At 35.8% G+C, this 19198-nt stretch overlaps 1 protein-coding gene across 1 annotated transcript in view; it reads left to right on the top strand.

The window, feature by feature from the left end:
• The window catches only part of PPA2 (inorganic pyrophosphatase 2), an 88210-nt gene extending 69603 nt beyond the window's left edge, over window positions 1-18607 (top strand). The window contains exons 10-12 of the mRNA XM_060654507.3: window positions 7052-7121; window positions 17286-17322; window positions 18391-18607. Of these exons, the coding sequence (XP_060510490.1) occupies window positions 7052-7121; window positions 17286-17322; window positions 18391-18425 (142 nt within the window). The 3' untranslated portion in view covers window positions 18426-18607. The remainder of the gene's footprint in view (window positions 1-7051; window positions 7122-17285; window positions 17323-18390) is intronic.
• The last annotated feature ends 591 nt before the right edge of the window (window positions 18608-19198 follow it).

The following is a 19198-nucleotide window of genomic DNA, read 5'->3' as shown; positions in this document are numbered from 1 at the left end:
AAATAGCAATTTTTCAATGTGCAGACATGGTTGTTTATGTGTAAACACCACATCATTTCTTGATGAAATAGTACAAAGCCTTTTTATCCATCATGATCTGGGTCACTAGCTGATTGATTACAGGGAATCAAACAACAGTAACAGATGTAACTCAAACATTTTATTTTAAAACATTTAAATGTGTACTCACTCATCTTTGGATATAGGGCGAAGACCTTTTCTATGTAAGTTCCATATAGATTATATATATAATCTAGTGTAATATAGAATAGAAAACCAAGATAAGATCCTCTAATTCTTAAACTCCTTACAGTTAAAAACCTTCATAGGTTTTTAAGGTTCTTTTTTCTAACCTTTTTACAGTTTTCTTACCCACATCTACTTTGACACCAAGTTATTATAGTGAGTCACCTTTATTGAGGCTTTTTAGCCTTACTAGTTTTTAGGGCCTGCATAGTATTCATAGAATCAGTTCTCTTTCCACATCCTCTTTTTCAGTAAGCATAATTACTGCTTAAATTATGAAATAGTAATAAAGACAGCTCTTATAAACAGGTTTAGAAACAAAAACAACTGACTTTTGGCAAGCCTAACTACAGAAAGCAAACACACGTGTCATTCTGTAGAGTACCCAACTCCACTGTCCCCTTCTCCAAATCAGGAGAAATTGGGAAGCCATTCACTCAACAAACACTGATTTGAAGATCTGCGACCAGGGAGTGTGCTGGTTCCAGGACTATTACTGTGACTACAATAAATAGAGTCTCTGCCCTTTCGGAGCATGAAGTCTGGGAATCAAGAGAGACATTAAAGAAATCATTAGAATACAGTAATCACATGGAGTAAAGAATTAGTCTCAAGATATATTTTATCTATGTCATCAAGAGACTCATCTTGCCTATGACACAAATGCTTAGGCATTAACCTTCAGGTTGTGTTTCTTTGTAAGCTCGAGTAACATTGTCAACTCCTTGATTTTCTCCTTTCTTTCTTCTTAACCACTTAGGCAGACCACTCCTTTTTTTTTAGCAGAGTCTTAAAATCAAGTGATTATTTCTGATTTAAGTAGTACAATTTATTAACAAAACTGGGTATAAGTGAATGTCTTCTAGTCGTGACTATCCTAGTAATTAGTAGACTGAGCTATTCTTTATGATATTCTAAGTCAGACATTCATGTGGTGAGCTCCTGTAAAAAGGGTCTCTCACTGTCCAAAGAAGTATTTGCTCACTGTTTGCTTTCATCTTCTTCCTCATGGTACTTTTGGAAAAGTTTTTGCAGTCCTTTAAGGGCCTGTGTGTTTTCCAGGTTCCTCAGCTACACAGGTAGAGATTACCTCTGGTTAGTTTTTCTGTAGCTTGATGTCATTCCTTCTGTGCTGAGACTAATTACCTTTTCTCTGAGGGTAATTTTATTTCTACTCTCTGGAGTCATTTTGCTGTAGCCTCCTAGGTGATGATAAGGATTACGTTAACAACAGGAGTTGACATTTATTGAACTTTGTACTATTTTGCAAGTTCGAAGTGTTTAGTATGTGTTACCTAATACAAGGATCCTGTAAGATGTGTATCATTGTCTCCATTTTATACATGATGAGATTGAAACCACGTAGAGATTAAGTGATCTAAGGTCACGCTGAGTGGGAGAGCCATCATTTAAGCCAGATACCAGGCTTAATGTTCTTGCCAGCTATATTCTACTTCTGTCTTTTCAGAGAATACAACAAAATAAATCTTCTTTTAGCTTAAAAATGTTCAGGGTGTACATTTCTGGGTATAAATTTTATTCATGTAGGTAATTTAAAGTTAAAATCTTCAAATTTTAATTTATTTTGGCCATTTTTTTTCTTATTTTTATCACCACTTGATTGTAAAAATGTATTCATAGTAGCTTTTATGTCCTGTCTTAATGAGTTGCTTCTTCCTCTTAATTCCTTAAAATGTACACTGTTACTGATTAGCAAGCTCCCCCTGTCTTTTTCAGCCTATTTTCCCTACTCAGTTGAGTGTAGGCCCACATTTTGTTATCCCAGCATTTCTGTCACTATATAGTGCGTAATAATTAACTAGGAAAACTTGGAAAATTCAGATGCATTCATCTCCTTTAAACCTAGTAAATTAGGGTCTCTGATGAGTAGTGTCTAAGAATCTGAATGTTTTAAATCTCCCTACCTAGGTGCTTCTGATAAGCCTCTCTGCTTAAAAAGCATAAAGTCTCAACTTCTCATAGAAGAGCAAACAAGGCCTAGTCTAGGATTTGGTCCCTGCTCTCTGTCTGGCCTCATTTTCTATCACTTCTTGCCTCTTACTTTCATGTTCCAACAACTTAGAACCACTTGTCACTCCACAGACACCATGCTCTGGTTGACCTCTAGGCCATTCCTCATGCTGTTACCTTTGCCATGATTATCTTCTCATTTCTTGAACTAGCTAACTTCCTCATCTTTTTAAGATTTAGTTTTGACTTCACTTTCTCTGGGAAGCTTTCCCTCGTAGCCAAGCTGCCATTATACTGTGCATTCCTTGCTTCCCTGTGTCCTTTTGTTATTACGCTTACCAGTTCTTAACTGCGTGGTTTATTAATTTGTCTCCTCCTCTAGCACGTAGCTTCCTCAAAAGCACATGAAGAAGGATACCTTATTCATCTTTCTATTCCTAATGCCTGACATGTGCTAGCCACTCAGTGAATACGTCTTGGAGCAAATTGTTGACTAATATTTTAAAACCAACAGATGTTTGTTGTTTTCAAATCTAGTGCTACTCTTCTGCTTCCAAGATCCCTGCATTTATTAAATTCTATAATTGATACTCTGAGTAATCCTCTTCTTCACAAGAGGTTTGGTTGTTATTTTGGGGTTTTTTTTCCCATTGCTTAATATTTACTCTGAAAGCTACACATTCTTTTAACACAGAGAAGTTCATTATTTCTGCTCTCCCCTAAAGTCACTTTCCAGTGTGTTGCAGGAGAAATAAAGGTTTTTGCCATTTGAGTTTTACTCTTCAGCCCCTCTTGCTCTTTCTTCAGCCGTGGCTTATTTACCTTATTTTTAAGAAATCAGAAATGTACTATTCATTTTGCCAGTTTATTTTTTTTCATTAACCATTATCTATTCTGACCCATCTAAATTTTTCAAATTTTGACTGATTCTCAGATGCTCTTCTAGAGCATCTGGGTTTTTTAAATTTAGTTTTTAATTTAATAATTAATTCAGTTTCACTTACTTGATTCAGTTACTTGTCATTTATTTACTCAGTTGTTTTATATTGCAACTCCTTTCTTGTTTAATAAAATCTTTGTGGTACTGTCAGAATTATATTTGAAAGATACAAATGTGATTGTCATTTTTTGCTCAAAAACTTCTCGTGGCTCCCTTTGATCATAGAATCCAATCCTACTCTTCTATGTATTAATATGTCTAGACCTACTTTTCCAGCCTCATGTTCTGTTTCCTCCCGTCTCCTGTTTTTCCTCCATGAATGCCTGCTCATTCTTCAAGGAGCAGTTTAGATGCTACCTCTACAAAGAGTTGTTATTTGTTTTGGGCAAGATTACCTGTACCCTCACATCACTGCTGTACACACCTCTGTGTAGCACCTGGAGTGTGTTATTATCTTTTTATGCTGTAAATTGAGTTTGTATCATGGCACTTAGTGTCAGGACTTGCCACTGGTGATTTAAACATGCTTACTGAATGAATGAATATATATATATATATATATATATTTATATATGAATGAATGAATATGAATATATATATAATTTATATAAATATATATTATATATATATAATTTATATAAATATATTATATATATAATTTATATAAATATATATTATATATAAGTATATAAAAATAATATATAAATATATATTATTTATAAATATGTATTTATATATATATAAATAACATATAAACCTAAATAATATTTATATAGATTTGTTCTTCCAAATTGTTTAGGTCTTAAAATTGTTTCATTTTACTTTTCTAGAGGAAGGTGTACCTGATCTATATATGGGTAGCTATATATATAGTTTTGTATATAGATTTACTTCAATGTCAGTTTTCTTCTATAGACTCTGGAGGTTGTGGTTCAAAATCATTGTCATTCTTATCTCTTTAAATTAAATTTTCTCTTTTTTTTCTTGACTACTTTGCTTGAAAATGAAAGGCCTTGACAGATCTGTATCCTGGACACTGTCTTTGGGGATTCTCATGAGTGTGTGCCTTTGTCTGCCTTGAAGAAAATCATTTTCTCTTTACTAAAAAGTTCCATATCTCTGGCCTTGTAAATTTCATCTTTATATGTCTTCTTATTATGTGCAGGTAATTTTCTGTTTCTGTATCTTTTTATGTAATCAGTTATTTTGCGCGATTACGTATCAGTACACCTTTTTATTATTTTTAAATGCAGTTTGATTTGTCATCCACAGCATTTTTGGTATTGCTGATCTTTTCTTCTAATGTCATGTCTGCTTGTTTTGGTCAGCAAGATTGCGTACAGGCTATACAATTTGTGTAAATTTACAACAAAATACTTAGTATCTTACTGTAAAAAGGAAAGCAGCACATTTTTCTCAGTCATTATTTTAAATCTCATTTGTAATAGATACCTCTAGCTTAGTCATCCTTCAAGTGGTTACACTGCTTCTCTTGCAGGCCACATTCATAGTTTTAAGGCTAAAAAGAACCCTTAATATTCTAACCTCCACGGGAGCTCTTTGGTTCAATACTGTATCCCCAGCATCTAGAAATGTCCCTAACACATAGTATAAAAAAAATTCTTTGAATCAATCAATAAATATGAATCAGTGTTAACTCTTTTTATATAGGGGCCAATTTAGAGGAAATAAAAATAAAAATGTTTCTTGATAACATGCCTTCAAACATTCAAAGTATTTTAAATCCTGGGGGACATCTATTACAACCCAGATTATATACTTTTTTAACTAAGAGAATGTTGGTGAGGAAGTTGGCACTATTTTTAGCTAACCAAATGCTACTCTAAGAGCCTGTTGGAGAAATAGTAACAAGAGGGTTTATGGTCTCTCATCTTTATGTTGTCTCGTACGAATCTCTCAAGTCTGTTTGTATACCTTCCATTTCATTATTGAACAGTCATACTAATCATTTGCCCAAGGCGAAAATGGCAGAGCCTCTTGGCTTTCCTCAGCTCCGTTGGTTACTTGTCAAGATACTGTATGAGAGATATTTAGAAAGTTATTCAAAATTTTAAAAACTTACAGAGTTGGCTTTAATATTGTCTGTTTTTGCCGTTTCTGTTGATGATTTGCTTTGTTGAGTGGAGGGTTACTTTATTTATTTTTGTATTTTTCTAGATTCAGTTTTATTTAAATCCAAGTCAGTTAACATATAGTGTAGTCATGATTTCAGCAGTAGACTTTAGTGACTCATCACTTACAACACTCAGTGCTCATCCCAGCAAGTGCTCTCCTTAATGCCCATGACCCATCTAGCCCTTCCCTCCACTCAGTACCCCTCCAGCAGCCTTCAGTTTGTTCTCTTTATTTAAGAGTTAGAGGGTTTCTTTAGAAGTAGGTTATCAAATTTAACATAAAATACCAGACACCCAGTTAAATCTAAATTTCAGAGCAATACATCTTTTTAATATAAATGTCTCATGCAATATTTGAGACATACTAAAAAATAGTTTGATGTTATCTGAAATTCAAATTTAATTGGGGATTCTGTATTTTTTCTGGCAGCCCTATTTAGAGAAGTCTCCCCTGTTCTGTTACCATCATTTTTCAGAATTTCCAAAGGTACGTTTTACTTTGGCTTAGTTCTAACGTTAAAAACATCGTATATAGCATGTTTAGAATACACCATGCTTCCTTCAGAGGACTAGCACTTAAGGCTTCACAGTGTCTAATTTTTTGCCTTGTTCTTTTAAATTTAGTTTTGACATTCTTTAGGGAAATATCTGACTTATAACACCTTCCCTTTTTCATTTTTTAGCTTACTTAAATATGGGCTGTGGAGAACAGAATAAAAAATAGCCTTAAAGATAATGCAAACTTGCATCAAATTTTATTCATGCCAAGAATGAAAATAAATCCCACATTTTGAGTCTGGATAGAAAAGAGAACAACCACTTACCTGTAATTGCTATGTACCCAATGTCTGATTACAGACATTATATAAATAAATAACTAGGCAGATCTTTTTATCATATATATCCCAATGTATTTTTCACAAAGCCATTATAAAAATGTATCCGATAATATATATCTCTTAGGTCCACTTGGGGGACAAGTGTGTGTATGTGTTTCCTCTTCTTTAGGGATCTGCTAATTACTTTTTCCTTTGGCTTTAACTCCCTTCTCTACTGCTTCTTTCTATATCCATTTTAATCTGATTTCTTTGATGAAATTTTAAAAAATCAGTCTTAATATGTTTGAGAGGAATGATGCCTTTGCTTTCATCTAGGAAGTAGGAAATACACAATGGGCAGCATGCTTGTGGAGATAGCATGCATTCCCTGTTGTGTGGGAAGGCTTTGATTTCATAGAGCTTTTCCTTGTCTTATGCCCCGCTGACCTTCCCTCCCTGTACGAAAACCAAGTTTTCGTATCATGTGCTTTCCTGTCATGACTCTTAGCTTAGCCTTCCTCACCTGTCTGAGAAAGAGATTCCATAGCATCGTTCAGTAGCCAGTAACAGTGTTTATCACCTCAAAGGAAAATTCTTCCTTATAGTCATCATTTCATGGGTCAAGTTTCTTTTCCTCACAAAACGTAAAGTGTAGTTGTGATGTATAGTCTTTTATATTCAAGGAGATTATTTAGATCTGTGTACTATTTAAACGAAAAACATATTCTGGAATGTGCGGTGCTGGGAGCACTATATTTATAACTCTGCCTGAAAGAATGTACAAACATCTCAGTTTATATTCATTCAGGTCCTTTATCACTGGCTGGAAATAAATAACTGGAGTTACACAGCCAGTGTGGGATATTTGCAGTTGGTTTTCTTGTTTGGTAATTGCTCATTTTTTATCCTGATTGATAATAACATTGTCTTTTCCTCACCAGCACAAACGTGCAGATATGCGACAGCCCTTTCCATTGTACTCAAGAGGAAGCGAGATCAATAGTTGAACTGGTAAGGAAAAAAGGAAATTACTATTCCAACTTTCTTCTTCATAAGGTTGTTTATTCAAGGTCTCTGGTATTTATATATATATGAGTTTATTAATTTGTAAAAAAAAGTGTATTAGAATTTGATGTTGCACTGAATTTATAGATCAAAATTTGAGGAGAACTGACACAACAATGTTGCATCTTCCAACCTATATCTTTCCATTTATTTAGTTCTCCGATTTCTGTTGGCAATGCTTTATAGGTCACAGGTTCTTCACATATTTTTTCCAGTGTTTTCCCTAAGTGTTTCATATTTTTGATGCCATTATAAACAATGTATTTATTTTGTTTCCAATTGTGTATTGCCAGCATATACAAATATAATAGTTTGTTGTATAGTGATCTTGTATCCTGTAACAAACTTGCTAAAGTCACTTATTCTAGTAGCTTTCAGGTAGATTTTATTGAACATTCTACAGAGACATTCACCTCATCTTCCTTTACAAGTTGGATGCCTCTTCCTTCTTTTTTGGCCGTAAAGTCACATAAATGTTAAAAAATGCTTGACACAATATTCCAAAACACACAACTGGATGGTCTTGTGGTTGAACTGTGACAGGACGTGGGTCAGAGACCCACGTTGTGGCCTGGACACCCAGTAAGAGGGCAGTGCTCTCTGCCTCTGAAGATCCCCAGTGCAATGAGATCTGCACAACATCCTCATTCTGACACAGCTTGGCCTTTCATGATTGTAATACATTCAAACATCTATATTCATAAACAACATCCCATAATTCTTCTGATCATTTCTATTCTCATCTTCCTCAGAGCCACTACCCTTAAGATCTCTGCCCTAAGCATGGCAAACGACTGCTGTAGATATTTTCCAAGTTGTTTTTCAAATGCTTCCACATAATACTCATCAGGTTGTTGGCTTTTATTTTTTCTTGGTAATAATGACAATATTTTTTCTAACTGATCTGTACATATTGTCAAGTGACTACTTAATGGTCATTTTTTTTTTTTTTTTTTCCTTTTTCGGTCTCAACGCTACTACATTAAATTGTGCTCAATACATATTCACAAGTATATACTTCCTGCAACAGTTCTGTTAATCACTCAAAAGTTTAATCCATTTTTTTTCTTTTTTGTATTTTAAAACTATCCATTCACCAAAGCAGTTAATTTATCCTAAAATATCACCTAATCAACTGATCCTGAATATTCTATCAACATAGATCTTGTTGATTAAACTTGTTAGAATGAGTTCATTCATTCTGAGCCCGCCCTTTTTTCAAGATATTTTATAAAACTACAATAATCAAGAGAGCTGAGTAATGGGGTAAAACTAGACAAAGAAATGAATGGAATTAAATACAGAAATAGACCTACATGTATGTGCACAACTGATTTTCAAAATGATAATCTTTTAAATAAGTAGGACTTGAACAGTTGGTTATTCCATAGGGTACCAAAGAAACCTCACTTCAGTCCATACCTTGCACTTTATATGATAATTGTCTAAAATGTATCCTAGACCAAAATTTAAAACCTAAAACTATAAACCTATTTTGATCTTGGGTAGTTAGGCAAAGTTTTTTAGATATGGCACTAAAAGCATAACCTATTTTTTAAAATGGTAAATTAGATTTCACCAAAATTAAAGTTTTCTGTTCTGTAAAAAATACTCTTAAGAGAATGAAAAGAAGCCACATAGTATAAGAAAATATTTGAAAATCATATACCTGATAAAGGGACTTGTATTAGAATAAAGAACTCTCACAATTCATTAATAAGAAAATAAACCATCCCCTCACCTCCAAAGGAAATGTGCAAATGGTCACTTTACCAAAGAAGACATACTGAAAACACATGAGATGATGCTTAACTTGACTAATCATTAAGAAAATGCAAATTAAAAACCACAGTGACATGCTTATGCACACTTTTTAGAATAGCTAAAAATTTAAGAGATTGGCCATCCCAGTTGTTGACATGAATGTGGAGGTACTTCCATAGTCTGCTGGTTGGAATGAAAAATGATACAACCACTGTGGAAAACAGTTTGGCATTTTCTTGAGAAGTTAAATATCTACCTACCATATGATCTAGCCATTCCACTTTTAGATATTTACCCAAGAGAAATGGAAGTATATGTCCATACAAAAACACTTATACACAAATGTTTATATCAGCTTTATTTGTAATAGACAAAAACTGGAAACAGCCCAAATGTCGATCAACAGATGAATGGATGGATGAATTGTGGTATATTCAGAGTGTATGTTAAGCATGGGAATACTGCTCAGCAATAAAAAGAAATGAATATTTGATCTGTGCTATAACATGGCTGAGTTTCAAAAAAATGTTGAGTGAAAAAAGGCAGACATACATATATATATTATATCATACCATTTATATACAATTTTAGGAAATGTAAATGCTAATGTATGATGACACAAAACATCATTGGTTGGAGAGTTTGGGAGAGAGCCAGGAAGGAAAGATTTTACAATTTCTCTTACAGGGACAGGAAGAAATTGGGGATGATGGTGAATATATTTATTATCTTGATTGTGATAATGACTTTATGAGTGTGTACATGTGTCAGAACTACATGCTATAAATATAGTATGCACAGTTTGTTTCATGTCAGAGTTAGTCCAAGGAAATTTTTAACAGGAAAAAAAAAAAAGGTTTGTTCTGGAGTCAGGCTGTCTAGGTCCAAATCCCAGGTCTGTCACTTGTAACTTAAAGCAAATTATTTAACTTGTTTATGCCTGGTTTCTTTATTTATAAAATGGAGCTAATAATAATATCTTTCTTACAAGAGTTAGTGTAGAGAACTGAATGAGATAATCCAGGTAAAATGTGAAACAGACAGTATTCAATAAACGTTGATTTTACTGTTACTTGGCATTAATGTTGTTGAGTTAAATTGACCACATAGAGAAAAATCCCTTCTATTCCAGCCTCTTGAGTATTTCCAGTGTTATACTCCCTCATGGGATAGCCCATTCCATTGTTGGGTATTGTTAAGTCATTGTGACTAATATAAATTATTCAGTGAGAATTAGTCTTATATTCAGAGACTTAAACAGGAAGAAGAGGAGAGGGAAAGAGAAGAAATTAGTTTCCACAATATAACAACTTATTCTAATACTTAACTACTTTTCCCATCTGGGAATTTTTACCCAGAATTCTCCCACATGCTTTTATTTAAGCACTTTCCTTGTAATCTGCTCTCTGAGGAAATGGATTGGGGAATGTCTGAATTGGGTAATTTGTAAGGTTTTTAAATATTTGGTGAAATTAGTCATTTTACTGGGGGAATAAAAAAAGAACTTTGTGAGGTGGCACACACAAACTCCGTACATGTAGGGCGACAAAGAACCACACTCTTTGTTAAAGAAATTCCTAGACCTGCCTCAGATCCTCTACACCCTGGTAGCCATGGGGATTAAAATTCTTAGAATCTAGGATTCAGGGCAAGGAGAATAAGCACACTCCTGCTCAGTTGCAGGGGCCCAATCTCATGAGACTGTGAATCTTTAGCTCATAGGAGTGATGGAAGGCACTAGAAACTTCTGGAACTGGGATGAGAGAGTGCCTCTCAGAGAAGTCTTAGCAGCTGCAGTGTTTGTTTTTGCTTTCACATGGCCAGGTTTCCCCTAAAAGCAGTCTCAGGTAAAGCTGGAGCACACAAAGCTTAGAGATGGCAGTGGTGATGGTTCATGGATGCACAATGAGTAGTACTTGGAAGGAGAAGGAAAAGGGGGATTTTTCTACTTTACTTAAAAATATATTCTCTCTAAAAAATAAAAGTGGGGCACTTGGATGGCTCAGTCAGTTGAGTGTTCAACTCTTGATTCCGGCCCAGGTCATGATCCCAAGGTTGGATGCTCAACTGACTGAGCCACCTAGGTGCTCCTGGACAAGAGAAATTAAAATAAAATCAACCATTTTCTTAGATTCTAGCCAATTGCATACATTATTGAAAGGGAGAGGCAGTAGATTAAACTTACACGACTTAAAATACTTCTACATTTTGTCTCTGGATAACTAAGAATTGGTCATATTTTGCTGGATTTCTAAAGCAAAAATCAGAAAAGGAATATAAAAGTAAAATTAATGTAGAGCAACTGCCCTATGAACTTTGGAAATATAATTCAACCAAAAACCCTGTTATACCTGAATGAAAAACCGGGAACTTTTTTTCCCTTTAATTTTGAACCCTTATAATAATAAAGTGAAAGAATATCAACTCATATAGTAAAAGCACAATTTTATATTGTTTCAATCAGTGTATCGTGTTAGTCAGTTTGAACAAATGTAACCTGGAGTGAAAGATGCTCGTAGGGACCTTTTTAGAAGGAGAAACACTAAGTACAGAGCAGTTTTATTAATGGTTCGTATCAACTCAAAATATAGTTTATGCATGAATAGGGATAGAGGCTAGAGTAAGCTTTCTTTGATGGGTCAAAGAAAAAGACATACTTTGGTAATGCAAACTGTAGATTAGTTTGAAAGAAATCAAATATACTAATATTCATGAGGAAGTATTTTTGGAGTGGGAAAAGGGGAGAAGATAGTATTTTGAAATAAGAGTATAAAATAATACTCTTTTGTGGAGAATTTGTATTGGATTATTAGAGGGTGCCCACATTTTTCCAGTAAGTAACTGAAAATCCTTTGTATGTTTCTAACCATGAAGATGTAGTGATGGGGACACCTGACAGAATTGGGATTGGGTCAGTTTTAGGTGCTTCTCTTAGTTACTCCACTTCCTGTAAGAAGGTGTAGTTTGTTGTCATGTTTATGAATCAGGAGGCCATTGACTAGGTGAAGAATGAAATAGTAGTGGCTGTGTATCATGCACCCCTTGTTGTTTTCAAATTTAAATATCCATCTCTCTTTTGGCATGAGTTAACATGGAAAAAGGTTAAAAAAATGACCTTGAAACTATAATAGTTCTTATCTCTGAGTTCTAGACTTGTGATGATTGTTTTCTTTTATACAAAGCTTTGTGCATACTGAATATTTTTACGGACCAAGAAATATATTTTAAGAATGAAGAAATAAGAGGGCACCTGGCTGGCTCAGTCGGTAGAGCATGCGGCTCTTGATCTTGGGTTTGTGATTTCGAAGGAGATCACACACATGTTGGGTGTGGAGATTACTTAAAAGTAGAAATGATCTTTTAAAAAGAATGAAGTTATAAGAACATTCCAGAAATTATTTTTAAAATAAAATGGGATGATGTTTCTGCTAGAGTAGTTTGTCCATTTCTTTCCTGAGGCTAATGAGGAGTTGCCCAAGTGTTCTATTTTGTACAGGCATACCTCCTTTTATTGCAGTTCACTTTATTGTGCTTCACAGATACTACATCGTACTCATATTGAGGTTTGTGGTCACTGTGTTGAGCAAGTGTATTGGTGCCGTTTTTCTAAAAGCATTTGCTCACTTTGTGTCTGTGTCATATTTTGGTAATTCTCGCAATATTTCAGACTTTTTTATTATTACATTTGTTATGGTGATCTGTGATTAGTGAACTCTGATATTACTCTTGTAATTGTTTTGGGGTGCCACAAACCACACTCATATGAAATGGTGAACTTAATGGATAAATGTTATCTGCGTTCTGACTGTTCCACTGTCTGGCTGTTCCCATCTGGCCCATAGAGAGGCTTTTCTATTGCCTGAAACACAATATTGAAATTAGGCCAATTAATAACCCTACAGTGGCCTCCAGGTGTTCCAGTGAAAGGAAGAGTCGCACATCTTCCATTTTAAATCAGAAGTTAAAAACGATAAAGCTTCATGGAGAATGCACATGTTGAAAGCCAAGACAGGCCGAAAGGTAGGCCTCTTGCTTCATAAAATTACCCTAATTGCGAGCACAAAGGAAAAGTTCTTGAAGGCTACTCCCGTGAACAACCAAATGATAAAGCAAAACAGCCTTATTGATGAAACAGAAAGTTTGAGGGGTCTGGATAGAAGATCAAACCAGCCACAACATTCCCTTAAGCTAAAGCGTGATCCAGGGCAAGGCCCTAACTTTTCTGAATTTTGTAAATTCAGAGCTGAGGAAGCTGCAGAAAAAAAGTTGGAAGCTAGCGGGGGTGGCTTCATGAGGTTTTAGGAAAGAAGCCTCTCCATAACACAGAAGTTAAAGGTAAAGGCAGCTGCAACATGTTACCCAGAAAGTCTAGCTAAAATATGAGAGTGGCTACATTAAACAACGGATTTTCAGTGTGGATTAAACAGCCTTCTTTTGGAAGGTGCTGCCATCTAAAACTGTCAGAGCCAAAGAAGAGAAGTCAGTGCCTGGCTTTCAGAGTTTCAAAGAATAGGCTAATGGAGCTGGTGACTTTATTGCCATCCCCCACATCCTTCGGCCCTTAAGAATTAGGCTAAATCTACTCTGTCTGTGTTCTGTAAATGGGACAACAAAGCCTGAATGACAGCACGTCTGTGTACAATATGGTTTGCTGAATATTTTAGCCCACTGTTGAGACCTACTGTTTAGAAAAAGACTTTTCAAAATATTATCACTCATTGACAATGCACCTGGTCCCCCAAGAGTGCCAACAGAGCTATACAGTGAGATTCATGTTGTTTTTGTGTCTGCTGACACAACATGCACTCTGCAGTGCATGGATCAAAGGAGTAATTTCGACTTTCAAGCCTTAACATTTAAGAAATACATTTCACGGGACCTGGGTGGCTCAGTCAGTTAAGTGTCCGACTCTTGGTTTCGGCTTGGGTCATGATTTCACAGTTTCATGAGTTTGAGCCCCACATCTGGCTCTGCACTGGCAGCCCGGGACCTGCTTGGGATTCTGTCTTTCTGCCCCTCCTCCACTCAGGCTGTCTCTCTCTCAAAATAAAAATAAAACTTAAAAAAAAAATTTCGTAAGGCTGTAGCTGCCATAGATAAGTGGTTCCTCTGACGGATCTGGGCAAAGTAAATTGAAAACCTGGAAAGGATTCACCATTCTAGACATCATTAAATACATTATGATTCATAGGAAGAAGTCATAATTTGGAAGAAGTCGATTCCAACCCTCATGGATGACTTTGAGGGCTCAAGACTTCAGTGGAGGAAGTAACTACAGATGTGGTAGAAATAGCAAGAGAGCTAGAATTATAAGTGGAGTTTGAAGATGTGACTGAATTGCTACAATCTCATGATAAAAGTTGAATGGATGAGTTGCTTTTTATGGATGAGCCAAGAAAGTGTTTTCTTGGAATGGAATCTGTTCCTGCTGAAGATGCTTTAAAGATGGTTGAAATGACAATAAAGGATTTAGAATATTACATATATTCAGTTGATAAAGCCAGGGGCAGGGTTTGAGAATACTGACTCCTGTTTTGAAAGAAGTTCTACTGTAGGTAATATGCTATCAAACAGCATCACATGCTACAGAGAACTTGTTCATGAACGGAGGAGTCAATCAATGTGGCAAACTTCGTTGTTGTCTTAGTTTTAAAAATTGCTACAGCCACCCAAACCTGTGGCAACCACCACCATGATCAGTCAGCAGCCAGTAACGTGAGGGCAGGTCCTTCCACCAACAAAAAGACTGACTCGCTGAAAGCCTAGGTGATAGTTAGCATTTTTTCTCAGTAATTTTTAAATTAAGGTATGTACATTGTTATTTTAGATATGCTATTGCACACTGTATTTTAATAGACTATAGTGCAAACATACTTTCTTATGTAGTAGGAAATCAAAAAATTCATTTGACTCACTTCATTGCAGTATTTGCTTTATTGCAGTGGTTTGGAACCAAACTCTCCATGTCTCTGATGTACGTATGTATACCATACGTTTTCTTCCCCTGAAATGTTTGGCAGCTCCAGCAAGAAACAGCTGCCCATTCTAAACAGGAAATCTAAACAGCTAACTTTCCAACAAACTTTGTGATAGATGTCCTGCACTGTTGATTGAGCATACCAATTTCCAAGAAATAAACAGGTTACTCTGTTTTATAATCTGTGTAGTAAAACAGCCATCAAATCCCAAGGGCCTACTCTCAGTATAATTTTTATTACTGTGGTGGTGCTTTCATACCCAATTTTTACATAAGTTCTATCATCCTCAAAACCAACCATGATTAAGCATTTTCTCTGTGCTAGGAAGGCGAATAGAATTTTTGTTTTTTTGAAGTACTTGGAAATCTCAAGGAGGTTTTACATGACATTATACAGAGGTCTTCTTTATTTATTTACATTGTTACCTGATTTTTCTGTGACCGAAAATAAAGCATATTTGATTGGCCTTTTTCGTAAAGAGTAGAGGGAAAAATAACTTGAAACCATTTATGATTCAGGAGAATATATTAAGGTTCTCCAAAGAAACAATAGGATATGTAGATATATGTAAAAAGTGAGTATGGAGGCTTAACAAGTCCAAAATCTGAGTAGGCCAGCAAGCTGGAGACAAGAGGGGAGCCAGTGATGCAGGGGAAGTCCAAAGGCAGTTCGCTGGAAAATTTCCTCTTGCTTGGTAGGCTGGTCTTTTTGTTCTTTTCATAACTTCAACTGATTAGTTGAGGCCCACCCACATTACAGAGGGCAGTCTGCTTCACTGAGAGTTTACCAATTTAAATGTTAATCTCAGCTAAAAACACCCTCCAAGGTAACACATTAATCATTACAGGGACTATTTTAATATTGCTGAAATTTAAGTTTTTCTTCCTTACTGACTTGATCTTAATAGTACCCTTATACCTAAGCAAGGAGAGCCCTACTTTGCATTCTGCTTTGTAGAGGGTCCTGCTTTGGCCTTCATCCAGTTACATCCCTCCCCACAAGACCAGGGGACCATAGTTGTGCATTCACCAGGAGCCAAGCGGCCCATTCCATACCACCCTCTAGCTACTCAAGACCCTGGAATTCTTTGCCCAGGTTGCTACAAGCCTGTTACTACAGCCTCTGTGGGCATTTCCCCAGCTCTGTGCTCATTCCTGTGTGAATCATTTGCTTGCATCATTTCTGCAGGGGCCAGTGGGTGGCTGTTTGGAGGAAGGGAGTGTGTAGGTTTGTGGCCTGGAGTTTCTGCCCTTGCACAAATGAGGCCCTCAATACAGACTGGAGCCTGAGGAAAGAAGAGAAGTGGGGTGGGCTGAGGGCCCTGTGCCTCTCTTCCTTACTCGGCTATGTTCAGGCAGTCTCTGAGGTGTCTAGAATGCCAAGCAAGGCTTCCAAGTCATCACAAAAGTATATTTATCAAGATAATAGAATGGAACATACTTTATGTTCAATTTATCATTTTGTTAGCTTGATTTATAACTTTTAAGTATTACCATGTGTGGTATGTGGTCTTCCATTTGTACCTTTGCCCCAGACCTCAAGTGTTAGAGGCAGATCTTTCCTACTTAGGATGAGCAAATTCAGAGAACTAGAATTAGAAGTTGATTGTTAAATTTGAAATCTGAAATGTGTTACAAAATTTGGGTAGTGATTATCCCTAGGGGAAAAGAGGTTATGACTGGGGAAGGGCCTGGCCTATTCCATTTCTCGACTTGGGTGGTGACTGCATAGATGTTTATCCTTGGGCTTTGTGCATTCCTCTGTGTGGATGAGGGAATCTCTCAATAAAACAAGATGAAAGAAAAAAAAAAAACTAAAAAATGTATTGTTCTTAATTATGAAAAAAATCTGGTATCTCAGAAAAGCTTTTCTTTCAAACTTGTCTATCACAGATTATACTGCATCTGTTCTAAAAATCTTGGCCCAGTCATGGAAATGAACAGAAAAATTAATTTAAATGCTCTGGAAGACAGCTAAATGAATTCCACAATGTGTGTGTGTGTGCCTCACGTATCCATGAATGTGTGTGTTGGGTTTGTGTCCCCTAGTCCTCGGCCAAAGAAACAACTGAAAGGAAACCTCTCTCTCTTCTCTTCACATTCTCAGTAGTTCCCATGGGTTAATGAGAGAAATATTTTCAAGCATGCTTTTTCTGTTTGACTCTGAGTCTGTGGTTTGTTTATCCAAAAGAAGAAGCAGTGATAATTAAAGGCAAAGAGAAGTACTTCCTTTTTTCAGGTTAGAGAACCGTTGCTTGTAAACTTTGTTGTCTAGTTCCATAAAAATACAAAACAAAACAAATGTTCTGGGTGTAGTTTCCACATCTAAATATTCATAACAGGGATTCATCTCTGTCTTTATCTTTCAGGTGTCCTCGTCACCGAATAAGGAAAGTAATGAAGAAGGTATGGTGTATTTTGGTTCTTGAGCTAGATGTGTTTATAGTGGTGGAAACCAGACAAAAAAGCACAATAGATTAATGAAAGTTATATAAACCAAGTAAAATAACTTTTTAAATAGTCACTAAAATTTTCAAATGAAATCATTTATTTTGTAATTTCAAAAAATGAGAAGGAGCACATTTACTGCTTTTAGGCTAGACAGTAGTTTGATTATGTTAGTGACTTTTGGTGAAGTACTGAAAATTTTCAGGTAATTCTGATAAATTTAATGAGACTCCAGGTAATCTGAATTTGGAAGATTTTTTAAATTATCTTGTCACTTTAATGAATCATTCATTTTAAATAAATATCTTAAAATCACAGTTTATCGTAGGATGGAAAATAACTTTATTTTTTGTTGCCATTATTTGAAGCTGTTTTGAGAAACAAGTAAAAATGTTCTGTAGTAAAAATTTCAAAATACAAGCATAGACACATATCATTTGTCTTTGAAACTTTGCAAAATTTTTGGCCCTTTGTTTTAATATAAAACATTAGAAGAGCATTCAGCTTGCAAAGTTGGAGGAAAAATGAGAACTGTTTACTCTGTCAAGTTCTACGGTGTTTAGAAAAGAACAAATCCATAGACATTTCATGGGAAAGCAAGCTATATTCCTTATATGGGAAACTAACAGATTGTTTCTCTGCAATACTATTCCATTTTTTGGATATTTGACAAGCAGTCAAATTTTACCATACAGGGTTTTTTCCCTAGACCTTTCATGCTGACGCTAGGGCACTAACTTCTGTGTTATTCAGTAGAGACTAAAATGATCCAGAAAAATGTAGGAAATAAAATGGAAAGGCTCCGGAGTGTTTAGCCCAGTTTTATATAAGGCTTGAGCCAAATGAGAGAACTTGGGATTTAAAGCGGAGTAACTTTAAATAGGGAAGTGTGTCATAGCAAGCTCATGATTGTTTTTATCTGCCTAAATACTTCCTCAAGGTGTAACTGAAATTTCTCTTCCCTCCATCTCTCCCTCTCTCCCTTGCTGTTTACCCCTTCCCTGACACCCCCTTCCACCATTTCAGACACAGAGCAAGTATGGCACTTCCTTGGCAAGTGACTGGAACATTTGAAGTTCTGTCATCAAGATTCCAATCTCCAAGGACTCCACGACTCCCTCTCCCCAAATGCTAGAGACCAGCAGAGCTATGAGAATTCACTGACTTCCTGTTAAAACTTCATTTTTTTTCCCAACTTCTTTTGAGATATACAATATGTAAATAAACTGAAATTTTTGAATTATTTGGGATATTTATTGGTATGAAAAGAAGATTTTGTTTAATTTCATAGCAGAAATTTAGAAGCAGTGAGTTTTGACTATACTAATTTCTGGGTTCCAAAGGAACCCAACCATTTTATTAGCTTTATTTCTATGGGTTAATGTAGAATTTTTAAATTTAGTAAGTTAATAGATTTGTATAGATATTATTCTCATTTTCACACCATATTATCTTTTTGCAAGTTGCTGGCGGAACCTTTCTTTAGCCAACCTGTGTCCTCTTACTAGTCCTGTGTACGTGTTTACATTTATGAAAGCTCTTTCCTGTAACTTAATATTTTGGAGGGCCTAAACTCTCTGAATCTCAGGCCCCTTAGTTTCAATTCTCATCCCTCTGGTGATGACACCCAAATCTACAAAAGAAGCCCAGGTCTGTCGTCTGGGGTCTCTGTTGGATGTCTCCTCAAATTCCTTCAACCCCTCTGGTCCGGAACTGTACTCTTATCTTCCCGGGGCCTTCAACAGTGGAATTAACATTCTCCTAGCCCCCGACTCAAACCCTTGGAATCATATTGAACCTCCCTTCTCCTGTCTTTGTTGATGAAGATCATCTA

Source organism: Panthera onca, chromosome B1, assembly GCF_046562875.1.
Source record: "Panthera onca isolate mPanOnc1 chromosome B1, mPanOnc1 haplotype 2, whole genome shotgun sequence".
In the NCBI taxonomy this organism is placed as follows: domain Eukaryota; kingdom Metazoa; phylum Chordata; class Mammalia; order Carnivora; family Felidae; genus Panthera; species Panthera onca.
This window is presented reverse-complemented; position numbering and strand designations above follow the sequence as displayed.